Below are 26,220 nucleotides of genomic sequence, written 5' to 3' on the forward strand. Positions count from 1 at the left end.
GTGAGGACCGTGAGCTCAGAGTTGCTGTCAAACTGCGCTCAAAACAGGGCTGAGGGTGATTTCTCATGTGTTCACTTTGAGTTGGGAATCAAATTAGCAGGAGGTGTGTTTGCAGCGACTGTACCTCTCCTTTCCACAGCTTCAGTACAAAGTCTGACGAAGCGAGGGACGGTGCTTCTCTCCCTCTCACAGAGCATCTCCAGACTGCATCCAAACACCTGATCTGAGGGCCGATGACAGGTGGACACAAACATGCTTTTTATGTCTGTTTAGACGTGTTTCTCAGATGATTGCATGCACATTTTTTTTTCAACCAAGACATGATGTAAGAGCTCCAAGTTAATTTACTGATAAGTTTTCTGTTCACTCTGGGAGAAAACCTTCATGTTTGACTCCGTTCCCACCAGAAAAGTTAACTCAGACTGGATGATGCAATGCAACTCATGCCCTGTGCTGTATACTTGTATACTATCGTTGGACTATAGATAAATGCTGAGACTTCCTGGCTGCCTATCTCTGATGGAATTCAGTTAAAAGGCAACAGTTTCTGCTGTAAGAGCACAGCCGTGTAATATTAATAACTAAGCCAAAGAGAACATGTACTTTGTGATTCACCCTGTATACTGCTGAATAAAGGATACTTGCATTTAAATGGTCTGCGACTTCAAAAAGAAATCTCACCTTTAATGAGCCCTTTCTCCTGCAGGGCCTGTAGAGGAGGTCTCTTTAGGATCAGCTTCTTCAGCCGCGTCTTCACTCTTTTCCTCTCTGTGTTTTCCAGGTTGGACGTCGAGCGAGGGACTGCAGAAGGAGGGAAGCGGGAGGAGGAGGAAGGGAAAGAGAAGGAAGAGGAGGAGGTCAGTGTGGGGCATTCGGCTGTGGGGCAGGAAAGCAGATGAGAGGGGATGGTGGTGAGAATGAAAAGCGGGAGGGCGGGCCGACGGCGGAGGTGGGAGAGGACAGACGAGGGGATTATCTGCCAGGGAGGATGGGTGAAAATGTAAGTGGGCTGGATAGAGGAGAGGATGGAAGACAGGATGGAGGGATGCAAGAAGCCTGTGTGGAAGTTTAGAAAAAACAGTGATGATGATGATGATGGAGAGAAAGGATGTGATTAAAGTGGAGTGGGGGGCAGGGAGGGCTTTTAGATGGTGGCATCAGGGAAAGAAGCGAGGCATCAGGTGAGGATGGCTTACGAGATGGTCGCCTGTCGTCCTCGTCACCGCTTTGGTCCAGCATCTCCACGCTGCCCGCCCTCCTCAGAGAGTACAGAAGGACGTTGTCTAACGGATTCTCACGGTCCTGAAAAGCAGCCAGAGGGAGCAGTGTGTTAATGACATTACAGAGATGCACGTGCAATGTTCCCTCTAAGCTGGGCGCAGGCGCAATTGCGCACTGCTGGCACGGTCTCTGCACACAGAAAAAAAAATCTAACCTGAATTGAAATTAAAATTAAAATTTCAACAATTCTGTTTTGCAGTGTGAGTCAGTAAGTGACTGGCTGCTCCCGTATGGGATTAGAACGATGCCACCTTATCCCATAGTCCAGCCAATGATGCGATTCACATTCGTATATACGCAGCTAATCAACGTCGTTGACAGGCTATGACAGCGTCCTTGTGTGCCGACACCGGTGTTTTAGCTGGCAAAGCGGCGTGGCTGATGTGGAGTGAAGCCACGTTAATGACAACGTGTACAACCATTGGAGATGTGAGCAGGACAGACGGAACAACTGACGGGAAAAGTGTGGACTTTATACCAGTTTTTAAATTGTGTTGATCGGCCACGTAAAACCAGAGTTATGATAAAAATATTTGCAATGTTTGGTTTTCTTCCTGAATACTGTCGTTGTTTATATTTACTGCGGGAAGAAACGGTAAAAACTGCGTTTTATAAGGAAAGCGCTCTCCACCTGTGAGCAAAGACGAAACCAAAACACCCCCACCCTTTCCTACTGGTGGAAAAATGTACCATGTCGACCAATCAAAAAATGATATGGCAACATAGCATTTAGTTTTTTAGGAAGGGGGAAGTTTTAGAAGTGACGGCGGTGTTTTGAGATGTGAGAGATTTGTGACGTTTTACGCAAATATTGTGTAGTTAGTGTGAGTGTAGTCAATAGTTTTGTTGTGTGTCAGAACAATGAGGCGACTGCTGAATGTTACAGGTGTTACAGCAGTGATACATCTGCTGTTGTCAGGCCTGCAGGTATCAGGCTGTTGTTCTCCTTTATCTCATAGTGGACAAATTATTTTTTGGAGCGGCACAAATAATTTGTGTGGCATCAGATTTGATGCAGAACAGCTGATTGTTCTGTAAATAGTTTGAAATGTTTATTTAAAAAACCGCACTTGGCTGCATTTTTAGGTAAACAGCTGCAAAACTTTGTTGTTTGCAAAACTCAGTAACTTTTTTTGAAGAAGTAACTGTATAATTAATTGCCCAACATTCATTATTATATCCTGTATTTTGCAGACAGAGAGTTACAGGATTCTCTCCCAGACCACAGACTCATAATACAAGTCAGCGCTTTATAAAAATAAAATAAAATAAAATAAAATAAAAGAAGAAAGTTGTGTTTTCAAAATTGGAGTTCAAGTGATTTTTACTTCCAATAGTGTTAACATACTACACAGGTCATGAACAAGATTGCTTTTTAATTTTCATTGTAAGTGGGCTAAAGCAGTTAATTAAAAGTAGTCTAACATAAATGTAAATGCTGTAATTTGATTACTTTAATAAACCATGTAACTTGGATGGATTCGATGCTGGCGTGACCACAGTGCACACGTCTGCTGTTGCTCACAGTGGTCCAAGGGACCACTTGGAGTTTGTGTGTTCGCTCAGACACATGAAAACATTGCACATAGGTGTATTAGCCCACTTAAGTAGGTTTTAGAAAGCTCACGGAAAAATATTTACGCACCGACAAATATAGAACAGATGATTTTACTAAACGCGGAATGGAAAGTCAGTCATTGTTCAAAGGAAACAACTATGTTAGGACACATGAATCATTAAAAAAAAAAAACATTTTTTGCAGAACTTCCCGCAGTGAAGCTTTTCTACAAGACAAAGATTATTTTTAAGTGCTTTACGTAAGTCATAAAAGACCAACATTTAGAAATGGAACAGAAGTATTTAACCTCTTCAGGCATGACTTCTTTCTTGGGATACATTTTCAGTTTCTCCTATTTAAAAGTTTAAAAACTAACCATCATCTTTGAACAACAGGGTTTTTTTCCTTTAAAAACCTTGATGTCCTCATATGAGACAGAGGGTTTATTAAACAGCATAACACAAAACAACACCATTGTTTAATAAAGTAAAAAACACAGGAGGTTATTTAAAATCTTTTACAGAGTTTTACAGGTAAAATTTTCCAAATGCATGAGCAAAGTGAGCAACAGCATGCATATTGTAGCTAAAGGCAAACGACAGACATACTGACAGTAATATTTAAACCCACAGGGTTGTGTTGTCCAGCTGTGTGTGTCTGTGAGTGAATGTGTGTTTCTCACCAGCCTGTCGATGACATTCTGGATGGTGCTGTACCACTCTCTGATCAGCGAGTCCGACTCTGACTGCAGAAGAAACTCGTTGCCTGTCACAGTCCTCAACTAACAAAACAAAACAAAACAAAACATTTGACCCATGTTAACTCCAGACGCACTGTCCCACTCTCCACTGGCTTTCCCACTCATCTGTGTGAATCCACTTTAACAAAAGTTGACATGTAAGTTAATTATTTGGACGTGTTGTAGTAGCTTGACCGTAATGTTATAATTAGCTCATCAGTTTATCAGATTTCTCTTTAAAAATATTTTTACTGCTTCCTCTTCGTCAGAATGGGTCACCGAGCTGGCGAAAGAAAGCTTCCCATTCTCGCTTCCCTCACTGCTGACAGAATAGCCCCAGTGTATACTCCCAGTGTATCAGCGCAAAGGAACATTTTGCTAAGGAAACTGACGTGTTTCGTTTCCAGGATCACAGAAATAAAAAAATTCTTGAGAAAGATTTTAAGAGGATGAAACCACAGGTCTGTCAAAGTTTCTTGCAGGTTTTGCAATCTTTATTTCACTTTTTGGGGGTTTTGTTTCTTACCTTGAAGACGTTCTTCTTGCTGGACAGCTCGTTGGCCCAGTGCAGTTTTGCTCCTCTTAAATCCACACTGCTCTCAGGACGACTGTTTCCCGGTTTCTGCGTAAAAGAAACACATTTTTCTTTTACTCTCATGACTCAGTTGCCTGAATTGACCACTTTTTGTTTCTAAAAATTGGATTTTGTTGTGCAGCCTGTATTGCCCAACCTTCACATATAACACCTGTAACTGGTCTGCATGACCTCTTTAACTTTAACAGCACAGTGAACAAAAATATTAAAAACTGCTCTTTAACACAGGAGGCTACAACTACCAATGACTGTTAGAAAGAGCAGGCTTTTACAAGAATGGGATGAACATAAGAAAAACCAAAACATGATGGCAACTGTGGAGGCTTAAAAATCCTGGCATCTAAAGAAAACAGAAAAAATATTCACAAGTGTTGGATAACTGGGAAAAATCAATAGTAGGAGTGCTCCTGGTGTTCCCTAAACCACCGGTGCTTGTAGAAAGGAATAATGGTAAAAAGAACGAATGAATCACCAAACAATGCCATGAACAAATCCACATCCAGGCACTCAAGCCAGGTTTAGACAAGCAATAAAAGGCCTTCTTTTTGGTGGGCTAGGGACATAAAAAAAAATATACCAAGGCATCAAAAAATTTGGCCTCTATAATATCTTGTTCATCTAGTTATACAAGCTTTTTAACCCCCAGGAATACAACATATGCGTTCTTATGAAACAATAACTAATAATAGTATTCATTTTCTAAAATACTTAATTAAAGAGTCTGTCTGTGCTCTTACCCAACTAGAAGGTGTCTGTGATTTGGGGTCCTTGAAGAAAACCAAACTGTTCCCCACTAACACCACCCAGGAAGGGCTCCAATTTTTCCTGCAACCCAACAAGAATGCATGTACTCATAAGCTGGGATTCACTTAGCAAAATCATACTTGCTGAATTAATCAAAAAAAATGATTTTTTCATCTTCTCTAAGAGCCGCCTCACCTCAGTTTTCGGCCACCTTCTGCAATTTTTGTCTTGTTCAGCAGGCCCGCTTTCTCCAGCTCCTAGAAACACATTAAAAGGGTTTAAAAGCACATTAACATCTGCAGTATTCAGAGATATTTACAGTGTATTTACATTGCTCAGAAAAAGCAGGAGTGGAGTAAATAAAAAAAAGAGCACAAAGAAGTGTGTGAGGCCAAGTTGAATTTTAACATTACAGCACCACAGCAGGATTTTCCTCTGTGTAATATTACAGCATCCTTTGCAAACGCATTAAACTTGGCTGTTGCATCATTCAAGAAATAGGAGGAGGGGAAATGCTTTAAAATCTCCCACTGCGATATGGCCCCGTTTAAGGTAAAAGAACAAATTTACTGGTATTGATGAACTTACGGCTCATAAGTGTTGAATATGGTATGCGTATAAAAGCAGTGATGACCTACAAACCTAAACTTCTTCTGCAAATGAACTGTGGTAGAAAAAAAATAATACTCAAAAATTAGAATTGCTCTGTTTTATGAGAAAAATGTTAGTAAACCAAGAGAACACCTGCAAATAAGAGCACATGCACCTGATGTGTACAGGGTGCACCCCACCCCTCACACTATGATGGCTGGGATAACCTCCAGCTACCTCACATGCAGTAAAAGAAAAGGTTGATTGTCATTAAGGCAAACAAAGGAATGCGTTATGGAGAACCACTTTTTAAAAAATCAACCTGTTATTATTAGAAAATAAGCATTGCAGTTTTACGCTTTAGGAAGAATTATTTGGCTGACAGCGCTGGATTTCTTAGAGCCTCGTTGTCCTGTGAAAGCCAAAACTTCAGCGCTTGCTGCGCTGAGAGAAGCAACTAGTAGCACGTTCTCCAAGTCCTTAAAAAAATATAAATATATATATATGGAAATATGCTTTCACTTCAGCTTTAAATTAACAGGTGGAGTTTTCTCACCGGTGTGCAGCCATCACTGTCCGGCGAGCTCGCAGGAGACGGAGGCTCCACAACGATGTTGGTCACATTGCGGGAGTAATCTCTGCACTGCTGGACCAGCTGAAAAACAGGAAGCAGTGGTCATCTGCTCAGCTGTCCGTTTGTGTATGTGCATATGTTTTGTGCGATAACTATTTGTTGACGGGTATCTCCGTTTCCTCTTTCTCTCTGTCAAAACACTTTATGAGCTTGTGTGGAGCGTGTGCTCGGGAGGCGAATACCTTGTTGTCGGGCAGGATCATGGACTGGGAGTGGTTGAGTTGCTGCTTGACATCATGCAGGGGTGCAGAATCATCGCACTGGGTTCTGGTGTCACTAAATGCCATCGTGCTCAGGGTGTCAGAGGAGGCGGCACGCTGCATGCTCTTCAAGGTCAAATGTTCAGGAGAGTTGTGAAAGGGTGGAACATACAACCAAAGGAAAGAGCAATTTGCTGAACTATTATTTTATTTTTTTCACATCTGTAAATGGTGTACTTAAAGCCTCTGAGAGCTGATATACTTGTGTAGCTCTGAATAACTGAATGTGCAACCACAGTACAACAGTACAAAGGCCCTGAAGGGCTTTTCAAAGGTCAACTATGACTCTTTATTAATGCTTAGTAGTTTAAATAAAACAGAAAAACATCAGCCACACAAAGCCTGGAGTCGCAATCAGTCAGCCTGCTTCATCACACTTCTGATCTTCACTGTTCATAGGTGCTATGATAAAGATATCTCTTTATTGGGTCTTCACCTTTAAAGTTTAACCATACTGACACTGAAAGTAGTAATTCAAGTCAGCTGCAGTGGGCTTGTTTTATGGGGGGCTTTTTCGCTTTTATTTGAAGCACAGTGAAGAACAGACAGAAATGCAGGGAGAGAAACAAAGAGTTTGGACAGACATGCAGCAACGGGTGTCAGGTTAGGGTCACACGGCTGCATTTAACCCATTCAACCTGTGAGCTGGGCTGGCACCCACAGTGGCCTTGTTGACAAATATATTTTGTCAAGATAACGATTCTGATCTTTGCACTTTTCTCTGACAGAGATGCATAAAAGTCTATAAAAAGATGTAAAATAGATATTTTATTGCCATCATTTGTCCATTTGCATATCCTTCACCTCACTCTGCAGCAGCAAATTATACGGATGTATCCCAGCATCAGCTCTCTGAGAGGTTTAGCCTTTGACTCTCAGTTCTCTCTGTTGTGTTAGGTTGAGGTCAGAATTTAATTGTATATAGTTTAATCAACTGAGGAAGAACAACGTAGCAGTAGCTCTACTTGCACAACAGTGTCACATACACATTTCTATATTTACACAGCACTCCAACACAATGAGCATCCACACTGAACTTTTTACACAGATGGGGACAAATGAGTTTGCCAGAGACACAATGAGGCACAATACGTGCCTCTGCACTTAACAGACAAACTGCTGAGGCTTACAATCCCTTGTGTGTACAAAAACAACGGATGCACAAATTCACACTACTTTAACTTTTCATGCAGCAAAAGCCACAATTGAGTTTACTTCCCAATCCATGTAACCTAGTTCCAACAATCAGACTAAATATCCCTCCTAATGTTTGCCATCTCCTCATGTGGAGGATTAGCACTAAGAGCCAAATCTGCTTCTTTGCTAAGAGTAGGCCTTTAAAAGGGCTTTAAACCAAGTGCACCCACACCCCACTGTGATGCAACATGTTGCAGTAAGACCTGCTTGGGTAACAGCTTTTCTTTTTACACCAAGAATTGCTATTTCACCACCTTAATATGCATAAATGCTGATCTCTGAGAATCTAAAGAGCATAGCTGGCAATAACTTTAATATATTCTACAGTAATACAGCTCAGATGCACTTTTTGCAAATCTAATGACTTGAGTTCATTGATTTTCATGAGGAAAACACCCTCCACCAAAAGCCCTTAAAACGCTGACAAAATGCTCAGGAATATGTTAACAGTCGGGCCTGCAAAGGAAAAGCACAAGGCAAGGAAGGGCTGTCATCTAAAGGTTTCTTCTAAAGACGAAGAGTCAGGCCAAGCAGATGCTGTATGCACGCAAACCATGAAGCAGGATTTTATCTCACAAAGTGACAAAGTCGAGATGGGAGACAAAGTCACCAAAAGTTCTATGATGTCCCATTTTGTTAACCAAATGCATCCTGTTGTGCAGGGAGAGTATGTAAAGCAAGTAAAGGGCGCTTTAGTCTTTGACTTGTTTTATAATGTGAAAGTCAAGGTGAAATGCATTAGATACCCTCTGGTGAGCGCAGCAGGTAGAGAGAAGTTTTACCTGTTTCATCTGCCAGCCATTGTCAGCATTCCTCTGGTGGCTCCCAAAGAGGAAATCAGGTGACAGCTAACGAGAAACACAAGGAGAGAAAGGAGCGAGATAGAGGGAGGCAAGAAGACAAAGGCGGATTAGTATAGTTACCATATGTATACATATATATTTAATTTCAAATAAAATAACAGCCCATTTTATTTTCTGCAGAGAATGATCAAATTAAGAATCAATAACAAAAATGTAAAAACTGAGAAAACTGTACTTGTCACTATTGAAGAGAGGCAACCAGCAGTTTGGGCAAATATCACACCCATGTTAAAAAACAGGATACCGATACGATCGTTCAGTTAACTGTACAAATGAACCCAGGGCAACACTCATCTAACCGCACTCAAACTATTTTCCTCTGCCCTGCTCACATCCTGCCAGATAAAACACATAAATGCTTTTTTACTATCGCTGCTCAGACGTATTTACAGGCACACGTGTCCCTGTTCATTTTACGTTAATAAGAGGCAGATATTACTCAGTAAGAGTTACACGTTAATCGTGTAGCACTCATTTAACTCAGACACAAAGGCTCCTAGATACTGAACGGGGTTCACACCGACCCAAAAAAACACAGTCAAATGTGCTTTTTGTGAGTATAACAAAATCAGAACCATCACCTCTCATTAGGATAATATGAGTAAGTGATATCGCCACAATCGACAATTGGGTAACTTCACATGAGCTGCCAAAGCTCCAACAGTAGAATGTAGAACACACAGAAAAGTAACTCACAGCGTAGGTGCTCATTCTGACTGGATGACTGTATCCAGCTGTACCGTCCGGGCCAGCTCGTGTTTCTGTGTCTTATCTGTCGAGTTAAAGCTCTCAGCGTTCTGTCCTTTCATACCGTGACGCTCTTTCGCCTGAGTGTAAAAATGTGAAAACCATTCATCTGTCCCTTGTGCCTCAGCTCATGACTACTTCCCCATTCTAGAGGGAAGCTAGCTTTATCAGGCGATACAGACAGCCTCGTTTATAACAGCTCAGACAGGAAGGTGTGTTCTCAGCTCAATATTCATACCAGGACTTTGCTAACTTTGACACAAATACAGCTGCCCAACAGTTTTTGTTTGCAAGATCAGAGTGTGGCTTTTTCAGCAAGAAGCAACAACCATGTGTAACAACTCTCCATTATATATGAAAAAGTACAAAGAGTAAAAAAGTTCACAGTTCTGTGGTTTCTTGCTAGTTCTGCATATTTGGACTTATAGCTTTATAGTATGAGTCTGACAGTTGTTTAAACATTTTACAAAGTAATAAGAAATTAAAAACAGTAAGTGGAACTGTTGAAAGTGATACGTGATGTGCCTCAACCCAAACAGACACAGTATGCAACACTATAATTACAAAAAACAGTTTCTCGCATCACGACTCATGGCATTACAAACGCAACCAGAAGCAAACAAACGAACACTGAGACGTAGCTGGACATCCACCACCCTAAATGTTTAATTAATGTTCAATAATGTTCAGTAATCTGTACTACATTTACAAGACCACATCTGACATCTGTGACATGACAGATAGTGCTGTTGAGGAGATGTTTGAGGTCTGCCTTCTGAAAACTTTGGTAACTGCTAGTTTTTATCAATAGTAATTCATCACATTTCATAAAATGTTTTGTGCAACCTGCGAAGACACAGCAAAAGAGTGTATCTGCAAAATGAAGCAGTGAAACGACCATCATCACCCTGAAACATCACCCTGGGATTTTCAAAATTCCCAGGGTGATGTCATCAAATTAACTATTTCATCTGACTCAGAGAATTCACATGAAACAACGCAGAAGCAAATCCCTACAAGCAAGACTCAGAAAATCGTCATGTGTATAATTATCTTCATCATTTACAGATTTTTGTCAAGGTAGTTAGAAAGTACTAGGGGAAAAAAAGAAAAAATACACGTAATGCTTCTGTCTTTAACAGATGAGCTGTGTTAAAAAGGCTTTTAAAAATTAAAAGACTAGACTTTTAGAATGATCTGGGCCAACAAATAATATGGGCCACTTGGCTTTTAACACCTGGGTCATAAACCTGTGCGGCATGCAGTATGCATTGACACGTGTCACGGGTGCAGTTCCTGTTGGGTTGTATATGTACCCCAGAATAAAATGTGACACATATAGGTCAACAGTATGCATCTCAAACTGACTTGAAGGGGGGGGGGGGGGGGGGGGGGGATCACTGCTTTGATCATGTGGGTATTTTTTTGATGAGCAACATTAAATTTGAAACACTGACGCAACAGTGAGGCAACGCAACCTTTAGATGCAAAATGCTTATCTCTAATAATCTGCATCAGGCTGCTTGCCTTGCTTCACCACGTAGATGTCGTCACAGATCCAGGGAACATGTCAATTTCAGACACTGACATCTGTTGCCTAAACTGAAAAAAAACCTTTGCTATAGACAACAAAGTTACTTCCTCATTTGAACAGTATAAATCCTCCTTGTGTGTAACATGAAGATGAAATGAATGATGCCCTGAAAGTTTTTACTCTGACGACATCTGTGAGTTCAGGAGGTGGTTTGAGGCAGATGGTAAGTTTCACTGAGTGGTTTAAATTTAGTCCTGTTTTGTAATGTTTTGGGTTGAAAACGCTTTTCTGTCTGTCTCCGTGCGGCCCTAATAGCATGTGCTCATTTGCGGCACATCAAGAGGCGTTAGCTTGTCATTGCCTTCAGAGTTGAGCCCAATGAAACACATCATTTGAGAGAAAGGGTGTGAGAGGGCATGTAATAAATAGTTAGACAGCTAACTAGATAGCCAGATATCTAGATAGACGGACAGATTTGGTCAGTAACAATGAAACAACAAGAAAGATATAATCTCCTTTTTATGACCTTGGGGGCTGCCTATGGCTGCATGTCTGCCTGCTTTAATCTGGAGCACGATGCTGATCTTGTGCATTCTGGTTGACGCATAATATATCCATGTGAGAGAGGTGAGAGCGGTGTGTATGATATACAATCCACATTCTCCGTGATTCTGCTTTTAAAAAACTAAAATTAATAAAATAATACATGATTTAAATTTGGCTGACTGTCCCTGGATAGATGTCTCACTGTGCACCTCACATTCCAGCTCTCCCTCTATTTTTGGATTTCTTCCTGGAAGTTGCTCATTTGCGATGCTCAGTGGATCACATCCACAGTATTAAAACAGCAAAGCTTTAAGTTGGATTTCCTTTTTGAAGTTTGAGACCCACTTTCTGGTCAGTAGGGCAGACCGTGGTTCCATCCATTTTCATCCACTCAAACAATTCAGATTTGCAGGGTTGCTGGAGCCTGTCCCTGCTGACACAGGCCGAGAGGCAGGGTACGTGCTGGACAGGCCACTGGTCGATTGCACATATACACCTGCATGTTTAAATAAGGGCATGCAAATTCCAAAGTTGAGGTCCATGGTCAAATCCAAAATGTACATGTGCAACTGATGAGAAATTGATTTCCAGGAAGCTTTCTAAAAATAGCAGGAGCCGAGTAACTGGGAACAAGCCGGAGATGTGCAAAACATGAAGGCATAATTGGCTAAACTTAAATCAACCCCTTCTGCTACCATAACAGGCTGTACTCCTGTCAGCTAAGAACAAGAAACTAAAACTGAGTTTGTGTAAACTCAACAATTTACATGAGCTCAGCAAATCTGGACAGTAGAGAATTGGAAAAGATTGCCTGGTGTGATGAGGCTTAATTTCTGTTGTGATATTCAGATAGTAAGGTCAGAATGTAGTATAAATATCAGCAGTGACTCATCCAGCCTTGGATCAATGATTCAGACTGGTGTCGGTGGTTGTGTAACGGGGTGGGGAATATTTTCTTAGCACACTTTTAACCCTGAAGTACCAACTGAGCACCGTTTATTGTTGTTGACCATGCCCAATGATTTATTTATTTTCTTCATTGCTCAGCATCTCAACTCACAAACCTACTCTAGGATTACAAGCAGCATCAAAGTTGTGTCACTATAAATTAAGCTAATAGGTTTTAAATGAAATGGCTTCAATATACTTGGATGTTACTGCCTCCCCAGAAGGACAGTATACTTACCCTGTGCGTTGTTCCATTTCCTGCTGCAGTAAGGGATAGTGACAGATGGCTGGTGTCCCTGGGTAACGTCTGAGGTTGTCCTGGACCGGCCTACCAAAGGGGCAAAAAAGTATATGATATGAAACAGGAAGGGCCTTTCTTAAACTACCTATTATGAATATTAGAAGATTGGCCTCCAATGTTATTATAAATACCCATTCACAGTTTTAAATAATGATAATAAAATGTAATAAAGTTGGGACCTTTTGTCAGACTGCTCTCTACGGCAAGTAGCAAATGGTATTTTCTAATTTTTATTTATTTATTTATTTATCTTTTGCTATATTTTGAAAAATAAACGTGCTGAGGATAAGATTTCACAACTGAAACTACTTAATGTAAAAATTAAACTGACAGCAAATGCTGTTTCATGCAAAGTGAAATGCTTGACTGGTTAAAGGGAAAAAACAAAGGACATTTCCAGGAAATAAGCCAATAAACAGCTGAGCAAATAATCCTCATAAACATTCTTTTTAATTTACTGCACAAAGTGAACAAACAAAAAGGTGTGTGGACTTTGTTACATTTAGACAGAGTCAGGTTCACAGTGTCATTTGGCTTCTTCTTGTTTTCTCGTGTACATTAGTCCAAGCTAACCAGTTAGTTGCTGCGGCTTAATATTAAACGTGCAATTCCTCATTTCACTTTCAGAAAAAACTGCATAGTTCTGGAAAGCGTTTCTGGCACAGTTTCAGTATGAAACACACGTTTACCTGTGGAGACTCTGCATGTACTAAACAGTTTTTCACTTATAGTATTTCTACAAGAAGAGACAAGTAAACATGAATGTAACCAAAATTTTCTGCAGAGCTTGTCATGTTGAAGTTAAAGAAGTTAAAGGCAGAGTTCAACAGCACAAAGAGAGCTGCTTATTTAGTTGATTAAAGTCCAAAAACTAAAATCTGAAACAGAGGCAAGAAGACCCCAAAATGTTACAAAATCAAGGTAAATCAGGAATCAGAGAATTAACGAGAAGGAAAAAGAAACAGGTGAGTCTGATCGAGGATAATGAGACGGGAAGTAAAACGAAAAGCAAATCACAAGACACAAGTTGTGCTTTCCAAGAAGTACGTTTTATTTTGGTGACAAAATAAAACAGGAAGTAGCTGAACACTTATTTGAGACACTAAGGGCTTTGTACTGTATACCCACGCAACGTGCGTATCATAAATGAATGTAGATGAGTGATGTGTTACCAGCAGGGAAACAACCAATGGTGGGCATGCTGGGGTCATGCCACAGGGAAACACTAGCAAACAAGCAATGGAACTCACAGAATCCTAACCAAGGTACTGAGCAAGAAAATCAAATGTAACAATAAACCTATGAACCTATGTAAAATTATAATTAAAAAAAAAGAAACAAAAAACCCTCAAAATACCCAGCACAATGCCACTGCTTCTGTATGGGGAAAAGGACTTCTGGAAAGTTTTTGGATCACAAGAAAACACCAGATAATTTTAAGTTCAATGTGACCCTTTGCCAACGAGAGAACATGCATAGTATCGATCTCTCCTGCTGTGGATGTGTGATCGCCGTGTCTTCAATGCTCTGTCTACGTAAAAAGAAAAAATGACAACCAAGCCTTTTTTTAATGAAAAGGTCCCTTTTAGTGCTGATACAGTCAAACCATTTGAGCATATAAATGAGCATTCTCTTTCATTTGTACACCCTGACCCTCTTCTATGGTCTCTCTTATGAGAAGACACTTTCATTAAACTCTGGAAACTGGATTAAGGGAGGAAGAGTGAACACTGAAGGATTTCCTGTTGAGATGGATATTTTACCTGGTTGGTATATTGACCACGGGCCCGGCGAGGAGGTTTCCAGGACCTTTCTTTGGTAATGCTGTTGACATAGTACCATCTGCCTGTGGTCGCGTCACAGTACTGCTCCCATAGGCCCAAGATCTGAAGAGGCTGCTCACCTGGAGCGGGGCTAGGTGGCTCTGGCTGTGACTGACGCTTCTCTGTCTGCTTTTCAGTATAAAGTGGAGAGTCCTGCCAGGACAGCTGGGAGAGATAAGACTCTGTTGGAACCTTTTATGTATAAATAATAACAAGGGAAAGGAGAAAAGATAAGAGGGAAGGAAGTAGAGAAAGAGAGCCAAAGTGAAAAGTGTATAAGAAGGAAAAATGTGAAATTTAAATGTAAAAGTTGCTCAGGAAGGAATAAATATTGCATTATGAAGGAACTTGAGGAACTCTGCCTCAAACCAAAACACAACCTTCACAGACATATTGTGTACAGTAGTTGAGTTTATCTGGCAGGAGGATCATATACAAGTACCACATCGCACAGGATGCTTTATGTAAGACAGAAACTGCCAAAATCTGCTAATGAAATTAAAGATTAATATGCAAAGATTTAAAATGCAAATTAATAAAAACATGAACTAAATAAATTAATCAAACGGAAAATAAAATAGTAAGAAAAAAATAGAATGTAATGTAAACGGTTCCTATGTAGCACTTTTCTACCCTGAGCACTCAAAGTACTTTATACAACTTGCCTCATTCACCCATTCATACAATCACTGTTTACTCTTGTTTTTCTACACAAGTCTTTACCATTTAACATTAATTCCATACATTAAAGGTAAAATGGTAAATTCTCAGGTTTTACATATCGTGGCAAAAAATATTCAAAAATTTTCTAAATACAACCTCAGATGTAATACAAAACCTGACATATTAGAGTGGGATTATTCTTTTAACAAAAGCTAAACTAAAATGCAGAAGTAGTGTGCACACCCTTCCCATTTTCATAGGAATTAAGAGGATAAGTCGCAGATAGGTGGTGCTAATCAGACACACTTGATTAAGTGGTCATTGGCAAGAAGGTCTGGAGCATTCTGGTGAGTTAAAACAATGCTACAATCTTGGTGCACGTCCCAGCAAATTGTCCCCAAAGCTCCACACTCTACAAGCCTCAGTGACGGCCGATAAAACCACAAGCCTCTGCAACAATGTCCTTCGAACAGACAAAACAAAAATTGGAGATGTCTGGTCATAATGCACATAAGTGCCACATGTAGAAAAAATCAAACACCTCATACCAGCTGTCAGCACAGTAGTGGAGGCGTGGTCATTTGGTCTTGTTTTCAGGTCACAGGACCTTCACACCTTGCAGTCACTGAGATGACATGAAAGCTTCTGAATACCAAAGCATGCTTGAGTCAAACGTGAGGCCATCTGTCCAACAACTAAATGTTCACTGAGACTGGGTCAACAGGATGATGACCCCAAGCTCACCAGCAAATTATAACAGAATGTCAGAATGTCAAAGTCAAGAGCGCAACCTGATTAAAATGCTGTGGTGAGACCTTAAGAGAGCTGTGCAAAAACGAATGCCCACAAACCTCAACAAACTGAAGCGATGCCCTAAAGAAGCGACGGCTGAAATTCCTCCAAATCATGTGAGACACTGATAAAGTCATACAGAAAACAACTACTTCAACTTACTGCTGCTAAAAGTGGTTCCACAAGCAACTGAGTCATGTTTTTTTTTCCCCACACACTGCTTCTGTATTTTGGGTTAGTTATAAATCATGACATAGCACAATACGTCATATGTTGTTGATCATCTCAGGCTTCATTTACCTCATTTTAAGACCTGGTAAAAAATTTTTTTTTCATGATGTCTTCGTATGTAAACCTTTAAAAGAACTTAAAGAAATGAAAGAGGGTATGCTTTCTTTTTACCATGACTAGTATGAAGTTAACTGACTTTTGGAGGCATCCTTATTTAACTTTTAATGCCTAAAATGTCTGCATTTTACTCCAAATTGTTACTCAAGTATTCTTACTCAACAACTCAACTATGGCGTATGAATAAAAAATAAGTGCACAGACTGGAAACGACTAACAGCAGATTGTTGTGGCTTCAACAAAGGCAGTCAGAAATCCCATACAGAAGAGACAAGAAGAGACTGAAATCCCATATAAAGCAATAAACAGAAAAAAATTAATCCTCTTATTACAGAATAACCTGCCATTGTAATAATCTGCACTCACCCTGGCAGAGAGCACTAAAGAAGCAGTTACAAGAGAAGGAGATCTATAAATCCACTTAAATGAATTTGAAGCACTAAAGATCATTTTTGTATCAAATATAGCTGAAGCATAATTCAGAAACTGATTGACTTACAAGCTGGTTGATCCCTGTTACGTAACACTGCCTTTCAGTTATTAACTGAAGGAGCATGGTGTGTGTGATGAGCAACGTGATGGTAGTTTACTCCAGGGGGCAGTAGTGGGCCTTTGTGTCACCCGAAGCTTCCTGTCCCACTGCTTACTTCTGTCTACCTCAGCAGATATAGCAAAACATCTTTCTTAACAAAGTCAAACAGAGCCATGTTTTACTACTGTGATCCTGTGCTGTAGCAGAAGCCTGAACATGCACATTAAATGTATTCAGCAAGTAAATGAATTCTCAAACAAGAAAATCAAGAATAAAGACAACATGAATCCAATCCCATATTCCCAAAACACTTTTTGACATTTTGTTTTGCCTTAAAATGAAAAGTAATTATATCAGACCTAATTGATTTCTCTCTCGTGTCTCCTACTTGCTTGATTTATAAACTGCACAAAAGAAAGAAAGTATACTTTATTGATCCCCGTGGGGAAATTCCTCTCTGCATTTAACCCATTCACTCAGTGAAGCAGTGGGCAGCCATTGGGCGCCTGGGGAACAGTGTGGAGGGACGGTACCTCGCTCAGGGGTACCTCAAGATCAGTTCGGTGGATTCAGTGGATCATGGGGCAACCACTCTACCTACTGAGCTATCCCTACCCCAAAAGAGCCGTTATCAGTGTTATTAATCATAAATATGTTTTGCAACCATTGTTTTTATCTATTAAAGTGAAACTGTCACACCAGTGACATCACCTGTAGTGTATATTGTTGAGCTGTTTGAACATAAGACACTGTTGTGCATCATTTCTTTCTCTCTTTCTCTTTATTTTACACCACCTCCTCATCATCATCTCTAGTTATACTCAGTGGACAAATATTAAGAGTTGGTCGCTCGCTATGACGCTATCACAAAATAACATAACCATGAAAGAGAAGTAAGCACTTGTACTAAATATATAAGGACTGACGTGTTGTAAAAATGTGCTTGGTGCAGCAACTAATTTGTGTAACATTTAAATTTTGATGGTTCGTTTCTGCGGCTGGGAAAAGTTTCGGGAAGGAAATTGTTGCAGATGTGAATTTATGAATGCAGTTAAATGTAGGAACGTGGTATAATTTGTGCACCCGCGCTTTGCTTGAACGGTCGAGTTTCTGTGGGTACAAAAGTCTAGACAGTGGATGATGCAGCTGTGCATGACTGTATGTGGTGTTCAGACTATTGCTCCTTTTCCTTTTCGGTGTTGTTGTAGATTTGCTGGTGTGTTTGGAAATCATCTTCCTATTGCATGAGCCAATTTCAGCCACATTTTAGCTGTCAGACAGAGGGCCTCACGTTTGACCCGAGCATATTTTGGTAAACAGATGAGTTCATCTTCAGCTTAGTAACTGCAAGATCCTGTGTCTGCAGAATAAACCCAAATCATCACCTCTCCACCGCCATGCTTGACACCTGCTATAAAGTGTTGGTGCTGATATGCTGCTTTTAGTTTTTACCAAATGTGGTACTGTGCATTATGGCCACCACTCCAAAGTATACTGATGCAGAAACCTTGTAGGGTTATCAGATGCAAGTTTGCAAAGCAAAGCTGCGCTAACATGTTCCTTTCTGCAGACGCCCATATTTTTCAGTCGTTTTGTAATTATATTGCCATGAAGTTCTGCTTTTTATAGGGGTGTTCACACTTGCTGATCAAGTGTATTTGGTTAGCAGCAGTTGGCTCCTACTTGCCCTGTTATTTCCTATAGAAGGAAAAAGGGCGTACTTAGTTTTTCATGGGACTGCATAGAGTGGTGTGAAAACGCTCTTTTCCACATGATTGCATGTGGTAAGTTGTATTTGACGAACAATCTCATAACAGAGTTTTGATCTTATTTTATCTCATGTGCATTATTTTTTCCAGCGTGTAGCATCATACGAAATCTCTTATTGTTGCCTCTGCTGACCCACTGCTTCTCCACGTATGCAAATGACCTCTGCTGAGCCCTGACCATAACACCATGGAACACATATAGGCTAAATGTGACAGTGAGTTTCAGCTTATGAGTCAGCATCACTTCAAAGGCTTGCAGGCACATTCCACAATTCTCTGGAAAGCCTACATACATGTGGAAAGCATTATGGCACCATATCAATGCCAATTGCTTTTGAACACCATGTACAACAATCAATCACAGTAATTATCTTGTGGTTTGTAATGAAGCAATATCTAATGCCTCAAACAAATTACCATAAAAATACTGTTTAAATAGATTTCTCGCCCCTGCAGGACAAAAAGATAAATTAAGCTGAAATTCATCATCACTGTGGCAGCACTTACAAGGAGGCCTGGCAGGAATGTGTGGTTAGAGAGTGTTTTCTGGTTGATAAACAGGGAGTTATGACCTGAATGTGGCTGCAATAATCCTGCTTACTGGTATTAAAGGCTCGAAAGAACATGGTCCTCAGAGAGTGAGAGGAATAGACACGGAGACAGACTGGCTGGAAGAGAGATTGGAGATAAAAAACAAAAAAGGGAGGACTGTCATTTCCACTGAGATCACATGTACCCACAGTTACAAGTGTCTTGTGGAAGCACGGTTCAGTCGGAGGAAAAGTCTATTTGGACAGACAGTTGGGATGCTAAGCTGTGGGAGTTTCCCACTTGCAGAAGAATAACCTTGAGTATTTGTCTCACCAACAAGGCCTTGTGTAATACCTTCTGATGTAACACTGGGAAGCTCTGGCGTCACCACAACTTGATTGCTGCTCTAGGAGGATTATTAAGGTCAAACACTAATATAAATAAAAACTAGCCACTGTTGCCGCAGCTGATCTTAATCATTATGTGGGATTCAAAAAAGACGCATTAGGATTTTTCTATTTTTATCGTCCTGTGGTATTCCTGTAGTTGTTTGCTTCTACTAATATTGAAATCATATATTTTATCAGATGAATTCAGCTAAATGAAAAAAATTCCAACAGTATAGTACAGACATCAGTAATTACCCCATACACGGGGTCAAAGTTAAAGGTGCCGATGCTGTCCTTTGCTACACTTTATCCAGCTGTCTTTAACATTGATGGAAAGAATGTAGCAGACGCAGCTATAAATCTTACAATTTGTCTTTTAATCTTTTATATTGTTGTGTTTGATTTATTCCAATTTTACTTGATTAGTCACAGCAATAGCTGGATCCTATCCCAGGGATAGGTAGGGTACACCCTAGACAGGTTGGCAGCCTGTTGCAGGGCCAAGACAGACAGAAAACCAGTCGCGCGCACATTTACCTATGACCCATTTAGAATCACCAATTAAACGGAGATATGACCTTTGCATGAGATTAAAGACTTTGCCAATGACAGGAGTTTAAAATTACATCACTTCATTCAATCTGAGTTGCATGTCATTTTCCATCATTTACCTTCACTGTTTAATCCAGAAGTATGAGGATGATAAGTGACAACTGTCCAACAGCTAGCTGTGGGCTATCAGATTTAAAGAACTGCTGCCTTTAAGTTTAACTGTTTGCTGACAGAGTGCTTGATTTATCCGTTTTGTTGCCTCGACCTTCTTTTTGGCAAACTTATACAAACGTCATGTGGACTGCTTTTCAGAAACGTACAGTGCTGTGGAAATTAAATGTCTGTCAAAGTTAAATACGTGATTTTTTTTAAACAAGCATTCATCATTTAAAAAAAAACTTGAGTAGAGGTTCAGAAGTCTGAGTAGATGAGTACCAAATGTCACCTATGACCCCGGGCCTCGGACCGGTACCGGTCCGTGAGTCGTTTGGTACCGGGCCACGAGAGTTGAGGCTCAGGTGTGAAATGTATGGTTTTCAGCGTTATTTTGTTATCGTTTTTATCGTTAACTCAGTTTTCCTGGGTCTTTTCACGTGTGTTATGAATAAATCTTCATTTTTTCGGTACCGGTACTGGTTTTATTTTGTTGTATTTATCCGCGACACCTTAAAGGCCGGTCCATGAAAATATTGTCGGGCATAAACCGGTCTGTGGCGCAAAAAAGGTTGGAGACCGCTGACCTATGATATCATTACAGGGTTGTGATCTTTGCTTTCCTGTGCTTGTCCACTGTGTATCACTCTCACAGGGCCAAAGTGTCTAAAAAACCCCAGTCAAATAAATCTAAACAAAACTACAGTAAAGGCCAAAAACTACTAATATATACTAATACAGTCAAACTTGGTGACAGAAAGATGAGAGAAAAAATCATTTCCTTTCAACACCACAAGAGCAAAAAACTAATGTTTACATCTATATTCAGGGGTGCACTTAGGTGGGCCGCAGGTGCGCATTCGCTGTCAAAATAAAAGACGCGCACCAGATAAGACGTTGCAACGCGCGTTTGCGTCCATATAAAAAGCACTGTTTTTGTCCGCTAGAGTGGGATTTTCATGGCACATTCTGCACCACATCTCTGTGTGTTCATCATTTGTTTGAAGCCAGCTCACCTCCTGCAACCACTTTTCTGAGAATACGAGCTTCTTTTGCGGTTCGGACTCCTTCTGACATTTCTTTGGAGGTGGAGGAACACCAAAGTAATTGCTTAAAGGAGCTTGCTTCTTCGACATCTTTAAGAGTTCAAAAAACTTTTGTCCTCCTCCAGAAAATCTTATGTACGCAAATGCGCGTTGCAACTTCTTATCTGGTGCGCGTCTTTTATTTTGACAGCGAATGCACACCTGCGGACCACTTATGTGCACCCCTGTCTATATTATTGATATTACCATCTTTGCTGCCAGGATTTATGAAACTGTCACTAAGTGTAAAAAAAGTGAATTTTTCAAAGAGCTTCCTAAAATACAGCACAACAGAAATCATAGCAGACAAACTAGTCGCAAATACAGTGCTGCAAAAGTCTTCGCCTTTTCTTTTTTGTTGGGTTTTTTGACTCGACCTACCTGCAGATGGTTGTTCTTGCCTGAAGCTCCTGCTACGTCCCATTGGCTACAAGACTTCTTGGGAATCCTGTGGTTTGTGCGACTGCTGAAGCCACCGCCCACCTCATCATACGGATTCTCCATCAGGTTTTCAGGCAGGTTGTTTGAGCTCTGGCTCCGGGTGATTGTGGGAACTACCCTGGAATTTGTAGGTGCTGTTTCTGCTGTGGAAGTAGCTTGAGACCCAGGGACCATAAGGTGGCCTGATGAGGAGGTGGGTGAGTTGGAAGCAAAGGTGAATCCAGAAAGGGGCAAAGTTGGGAAGTGACCTCTATCCACGCTGGTGTTGTTTTTCAGACCTTGGAAGACACTGTTGGAGTTGAGGTTTTCCATGGAGTGATAGAGGAGTTTGTTCACTGCAGGAGAAGATGAAAAAAACGAATACTTCCACATTTGTTCTAAACTTATTTGTCTGTAAGTGCAAAAGCGACACAGCCAGCTTTGTAACTAAAAAGCCTCAACCACAGGTAATTTTAGTAACTGCCTCTGACATACTTTAACTTGCACTTTACCTTGGCGCTGTTCATTATTTGTAGCTCCGGTTGCGCTGGGAGACAGCGACACTCGCGGCAGTATCCTAAAGTTGGTGTTCAGTGAGGCAGTTGCAGTCAGCCGCTGAGGGGAGGGCATGGGCGCGATAGGTACCTCGGTCACATACGTGGCAGGAACATACAGCGGCTTTGCTTTACTGGCTGCCCCGATCCTCCGCACCTGTCAGAGAACAAACAGAATTCCAAAGGCTTTCTCTCTTTTCTGCTACATAAATGCTTTCAGTCCAACCAAGCGGCAACAAACAGCTGAAGGCTGAAGGGGTTGCGGAAATGTTTAATGATACAGCTCATTTTGACATCAAGCACATGCAACGAGTATACCCGCAACTTCCTTTTTAAAAAAATAACATCCTTTTTCTCAGCCCACATCATTTAATGAGCTCAGTGGCTAAAGTGAACAATAACTGAGTAGTTTTTCCAGTGTAAGAGTTACATCTGAATAGCCAGTGTGCAGTATTTTTTCCTTTGATGTGACCGGATGTGCGTTACAGTTGTGAGTACTCTTGCCTCATAGAGAGGAGGTTCTCGGTTTGAATCATGTGGCCGGCTGGGGCTTTTCTGTGTTGAGTGTGCGTTTTCATCCGTGCTTTGAAGTCATCGTGGTGTCAGTTAAATACATGTGTACATCGTTCATTCATCGTCGGCTCACTGTTGTGTTCCAGTCTACTGCTGTATTTTATGCAACAGATGACCATTTAAATATTTAGAGCTACTTTTAAATTCACAATGTAACCCAATGTGACAAAGCATACCTTTTTTAAGAAACACACACACGGACACAACTTTGATCTTGGAGTTAAGCACCTTAAATAACTAAAGCGTGAATACAAATGAGCCGTATTTTGTAGCCCATCATCAACTGTATCTTTTTATGCACAAAAGGTAAAAACACTAAAGTTGTATCCTCCGCCATAGCTCCTCTGGCAGGCCTCCTTTCTCCTCGGCCCTCACGCTTCTGGGTTCATTTTACGAACAGAGACATCCTTCAACACGGCATACCAAGACTGATTTCTAGGTCACAGACAGGAAGATGGAGGAGAAAGGAGACATACAGGCACAAAATAGCTAAAAGGAGAAAAGTCGCTAGACTGTGGTGCAACGTTTTACATGTAAATCTATTGTAGTTGTACAATATAGGACAGGCCTGCCATTGTTGCTATTTCTTAAACTAAACAAATTTCACAATTTGGACAGAAGTCAGGATTGAATTTAACCTACAGGCAGTTTATTTTGAGGCAGTTCTAGATACACGGTGCCCACAATGTAAAGTTACTCATTAAAATTTGTTTTTACTGTAAAAATATTATTGTTATGTATATGAAAGATGGACATAGGACTATGATGCCCCCCACTGGTTTCTAAAGTTTCAACATTGGCTAGAGTGTTGTCATTCAATCCGATATCACAGGATATCACAGCAAAGAGTGTAACTGAAAAACTGGTCCACTGTGTGGATGTCATATTTTATCAGACATCTAGTTTAATCGTTTCTAGCATAAAAGGAGCCTGGAATGTCCTTCATACCCACCTTGGTCACGAGCGACTTGTTGGATTTAAATATATAATCTCTCCCTGATGGTACTGTAACGTAAGCATGCGTGTCCGTTTCACATTTAAGGCAGCCAATGCATGATATCCACACAGTGGTCCAGCGCGTCTATCACACACTTTTCCATTAAAGTGTATGCATCAGTTCATGGTTAAGGTGCATCACTAGAGACAGACATGTATGCTAATTAATGCTAAATATGTTTAATCTTTACAGGCTTGGGGAAACCTGCAGTCAGCTGAGACTGAAGAAGTCACCTGGATGAGTGACGAAACGTTTCTCCCACTGAAAATGCTACATCCAGATGAACAGAATCAACCTTTTGGGATTTACCTACCTGGATGATTGACTATGCATCAAGACACCCTAATGTTAAGGCTTACTAAAGTTTGAAAGAATGAGTTGTAACAAAATAACCTCATGCAAATGTGTTCTATAGGACCATATAAGTGAGAGACCCAATCTGTTTCTGTATCGGGCTGTAAACATGTTTCTTTCTACTGTAAAGGAAGGAAGTCTTTGTCACTTATGTGTTGACAGCCTTTTTTAGCCCTGCAACATCTTCTAAGGCTTCTAGTAAAATATGAATTTATCCTTCTCAGAAACCTACAGTATGTTGCTCTATTTATACATGTTTTTGTTTTCATGACATTTATGAGTCCACTGACGCAAAAGACAGAGAAAATGAAAAAAAAAATTCTCACCTGCCACCAATCAGCGTTCGTCTTCTTCAGGAGAATGAAGCGTTCACCTTCCCGTATGCAAACCTGCCGTCCGTCTGCTCCACGGTAGCTGTAGTCATACTGGGCCTCGAGGACCACTGTACCACTGGGGACTCCACACACCGTCATCCCCCTGCTGTTCACTACAGATCCTGCAGCAGGCTGCTGATGACCAAAAGAGCGCCGCCAAGAACCAGAGAGCATGGCTTTCCCACAGTCCTGTTCAGCAAGCTTTGCTGGAAGTATGCTGATCTGTGATTTGAGTTGGGACAGTGCAGGGTAGGCAAGACAGGAGCCAGGACTTTGCCATGCTCTGAAACAGGCACATGGACAGACAAACACAGTGTGAGAGAGAGGGAGAGATTACCACAGCTGTGAGAGAACAATGTAGAAATGTCACCTGGTGCTGTGCAGGTTCAAAGAGAGCGAATCTGAATCCTTTCAGAGCTAAAAATGGAAGTCTGCATTAAGCTGTTGAAAATCACCAAGCTATAAAAAATATCTCTATTTTAGAGTTGGCAGGGTTTTTCTCTTTGTGAAATTTCTCTTTCAAGTCATCTCATCCAATTGTCTTTTCTGTTTTGCATCAATGTAAAATTTATATTTTTACATTTTGGAATTTGCATTGGTCCTTACATTAAGCAAGACTTTATTTTGATCTTTAGGCATTTATTGCATTTTTTTTATTTACTAACAACTGGCTTTTAATAATCCACCAACTGCACAAAAATAGCTCAGTGACGGCATGGATCACTGCAATAACATTCACAAATGAATAAAATAAACTTTTCTTTCCCACTTCCTATTTTGCTATATTTAGTAGACAAGCAGGAGGATGAAGTGCTGATATTTGTACACAACCACAGTGCACCACTTTTCTATTGTCCTTTCATCCTGTTAGAAGAGACCCATGTGAGTGAATAGCTCATGTGTATGGAAGATGTAAGGAGCGCAGTATACCTAAAATAGCATCTGTCTCCATCTCTCCACCTGAGCCAGCATCCCTAAGCTAAACCCTTGCTTTATGCAGCCAAGACCCGCTTACATAAGAGAACATCTAACTTTCTGCCAGACACATAGAAATACAGCCTCACACACTGACAGTAAATACACCCACCATCCCTACAAGCAAATCTGCAAACACACGAGCATGAACAGAAGGGGAACATCCCGAGCTACGTAGCAACAGTCAGACCTGCTGTACCTCACGTCACTGAGGATGGGAGAGTCCAGGGATGCTGGACAAGACAAGAGAAAGGAAAAGGTCTGGAAGCTGGGGATAAGCCAAATGATACAACAAGACCACATTGTTAGAGCTAGGTGAGAAAATAATAAAACCAGAGTAGTAGAGGAATGGAAGAAGCTTAACAGAGCTGTGAGCTGATGTGAGGGCGGCCAGGGATAGCTGGCTGAACCTTGATAATCCGACTGTTATTAAAGCATGGGAAAGAATATGTAACCCCACACGGCTATAGAGAATTGCAGTAAAACCCGTCTGTAACAGCATATGGGTGGAAGAACTGCCTGCCTGGAAGACAGTCTGGCTAACACTAGCAGGAAGTGCACTGGAAGGCACACAGGAGCATTTCATCAAAATGTAATGAATCTGAATAAAAGCCATACCACGTTATGAATAGAATAACTAAAGAGACATCGGCTAACGTCCCTTTTGCACATTAGAAAAATGGGAAGCAATTTAAATTGCGAAGTAGCTATTACGCATTGATTATCACATAAAACTATTTTGCACGCCTTCAAATTAATATTCTTTTACTATATGAAGCATTTTATGAAAAGTGCAAT

The 26,220-nt window shown here is 40.7% G+C and overlaps 1 protein-coding gene across 4 annotated transcripts in view; it reads right to left on the bottom strand.

Moving 5' to 3' along the window:
* The window catches only part of arhgap9 (Rho GTPase activating protein 9), a 46,612-nt gene that overhangs the window by 9,499 nt on the left and 10,893 nt on the right, over nt 1–26,220 (bottom strand). For 3 of the 4 annotated variants that reach the window (XM_085457680.1, XM_085457677.1, XM_085457678.1), the window contains exons 2-16: nt 24,400–24,730; nt 22,108–22,306; nt 21,557–21,951; nt 14,302–14,553; nt 12,476–12,565; nt 8,382–8,447; nt 6,325–6,468; nt 6,065–6,163; nt 5,113–5,174; nt 4,911–4,998; nt 4,105–4,200; nt 3,522–3,620; nt 1,197–1,302; nt 682–801; nt 125–223 (exon numbers count right to left, since the gene is read on the bottom strand). In XM_085457680.1, the coding sequence (XP_085313806.1) occupies nt 125–223; nt 682–801; nt 1,197–1,302; nt 3,522–3,620; nt 4,105–4,200; nt 4,911–4,998; nt 5,113–5,174; nt 6,065–6,163; nt 6,325–6,468; nt 8,382–8,447; nt 12,476–12,565; nt 14,302–14,553; nt 21,557–21,951; nt 22,108–22,306; nt 24,400–24,621 (2,137 nt within the window). In that variant the 5' untranslated portion in view covers nt 24,622–24,730. The remainder of the gene's footprint in view (nt 1–124; nt 224–681; nt 802–1,196; nt 1,303–3,521; nt 3,621–4,104; nt 4,201–4,910; nt 4,999–5,112; nt 5,175–6,064; nt 6,164–6,324; nt 6,469–8,381; nt 8,448–12,475; nt 12,566–14,301; nt 14,554–21,556; nt 21,952–22,107; nt 22,307–24,399; nt 24,731–26,220) is intronic. The other variant, XM_085457679.1, reaches the window with a different exon arrangement.

This window comes from Copadichromis virginalis, linkage group LG5 (assembly GCF_057382275.1).
Source record: "Copadichromis virginalis isolate Kocher_CV1m ecotype Utaka linkage group LG5, C_Virginalis_male_GT1.1, whole genome shotgun sequence".
Lineage (NCBI taxonomy): Eukaryota > Metazoa > Chordata > Actinopteri > Cichliformes > Cichlidae > Copadichromis > Copadichromis virginalis.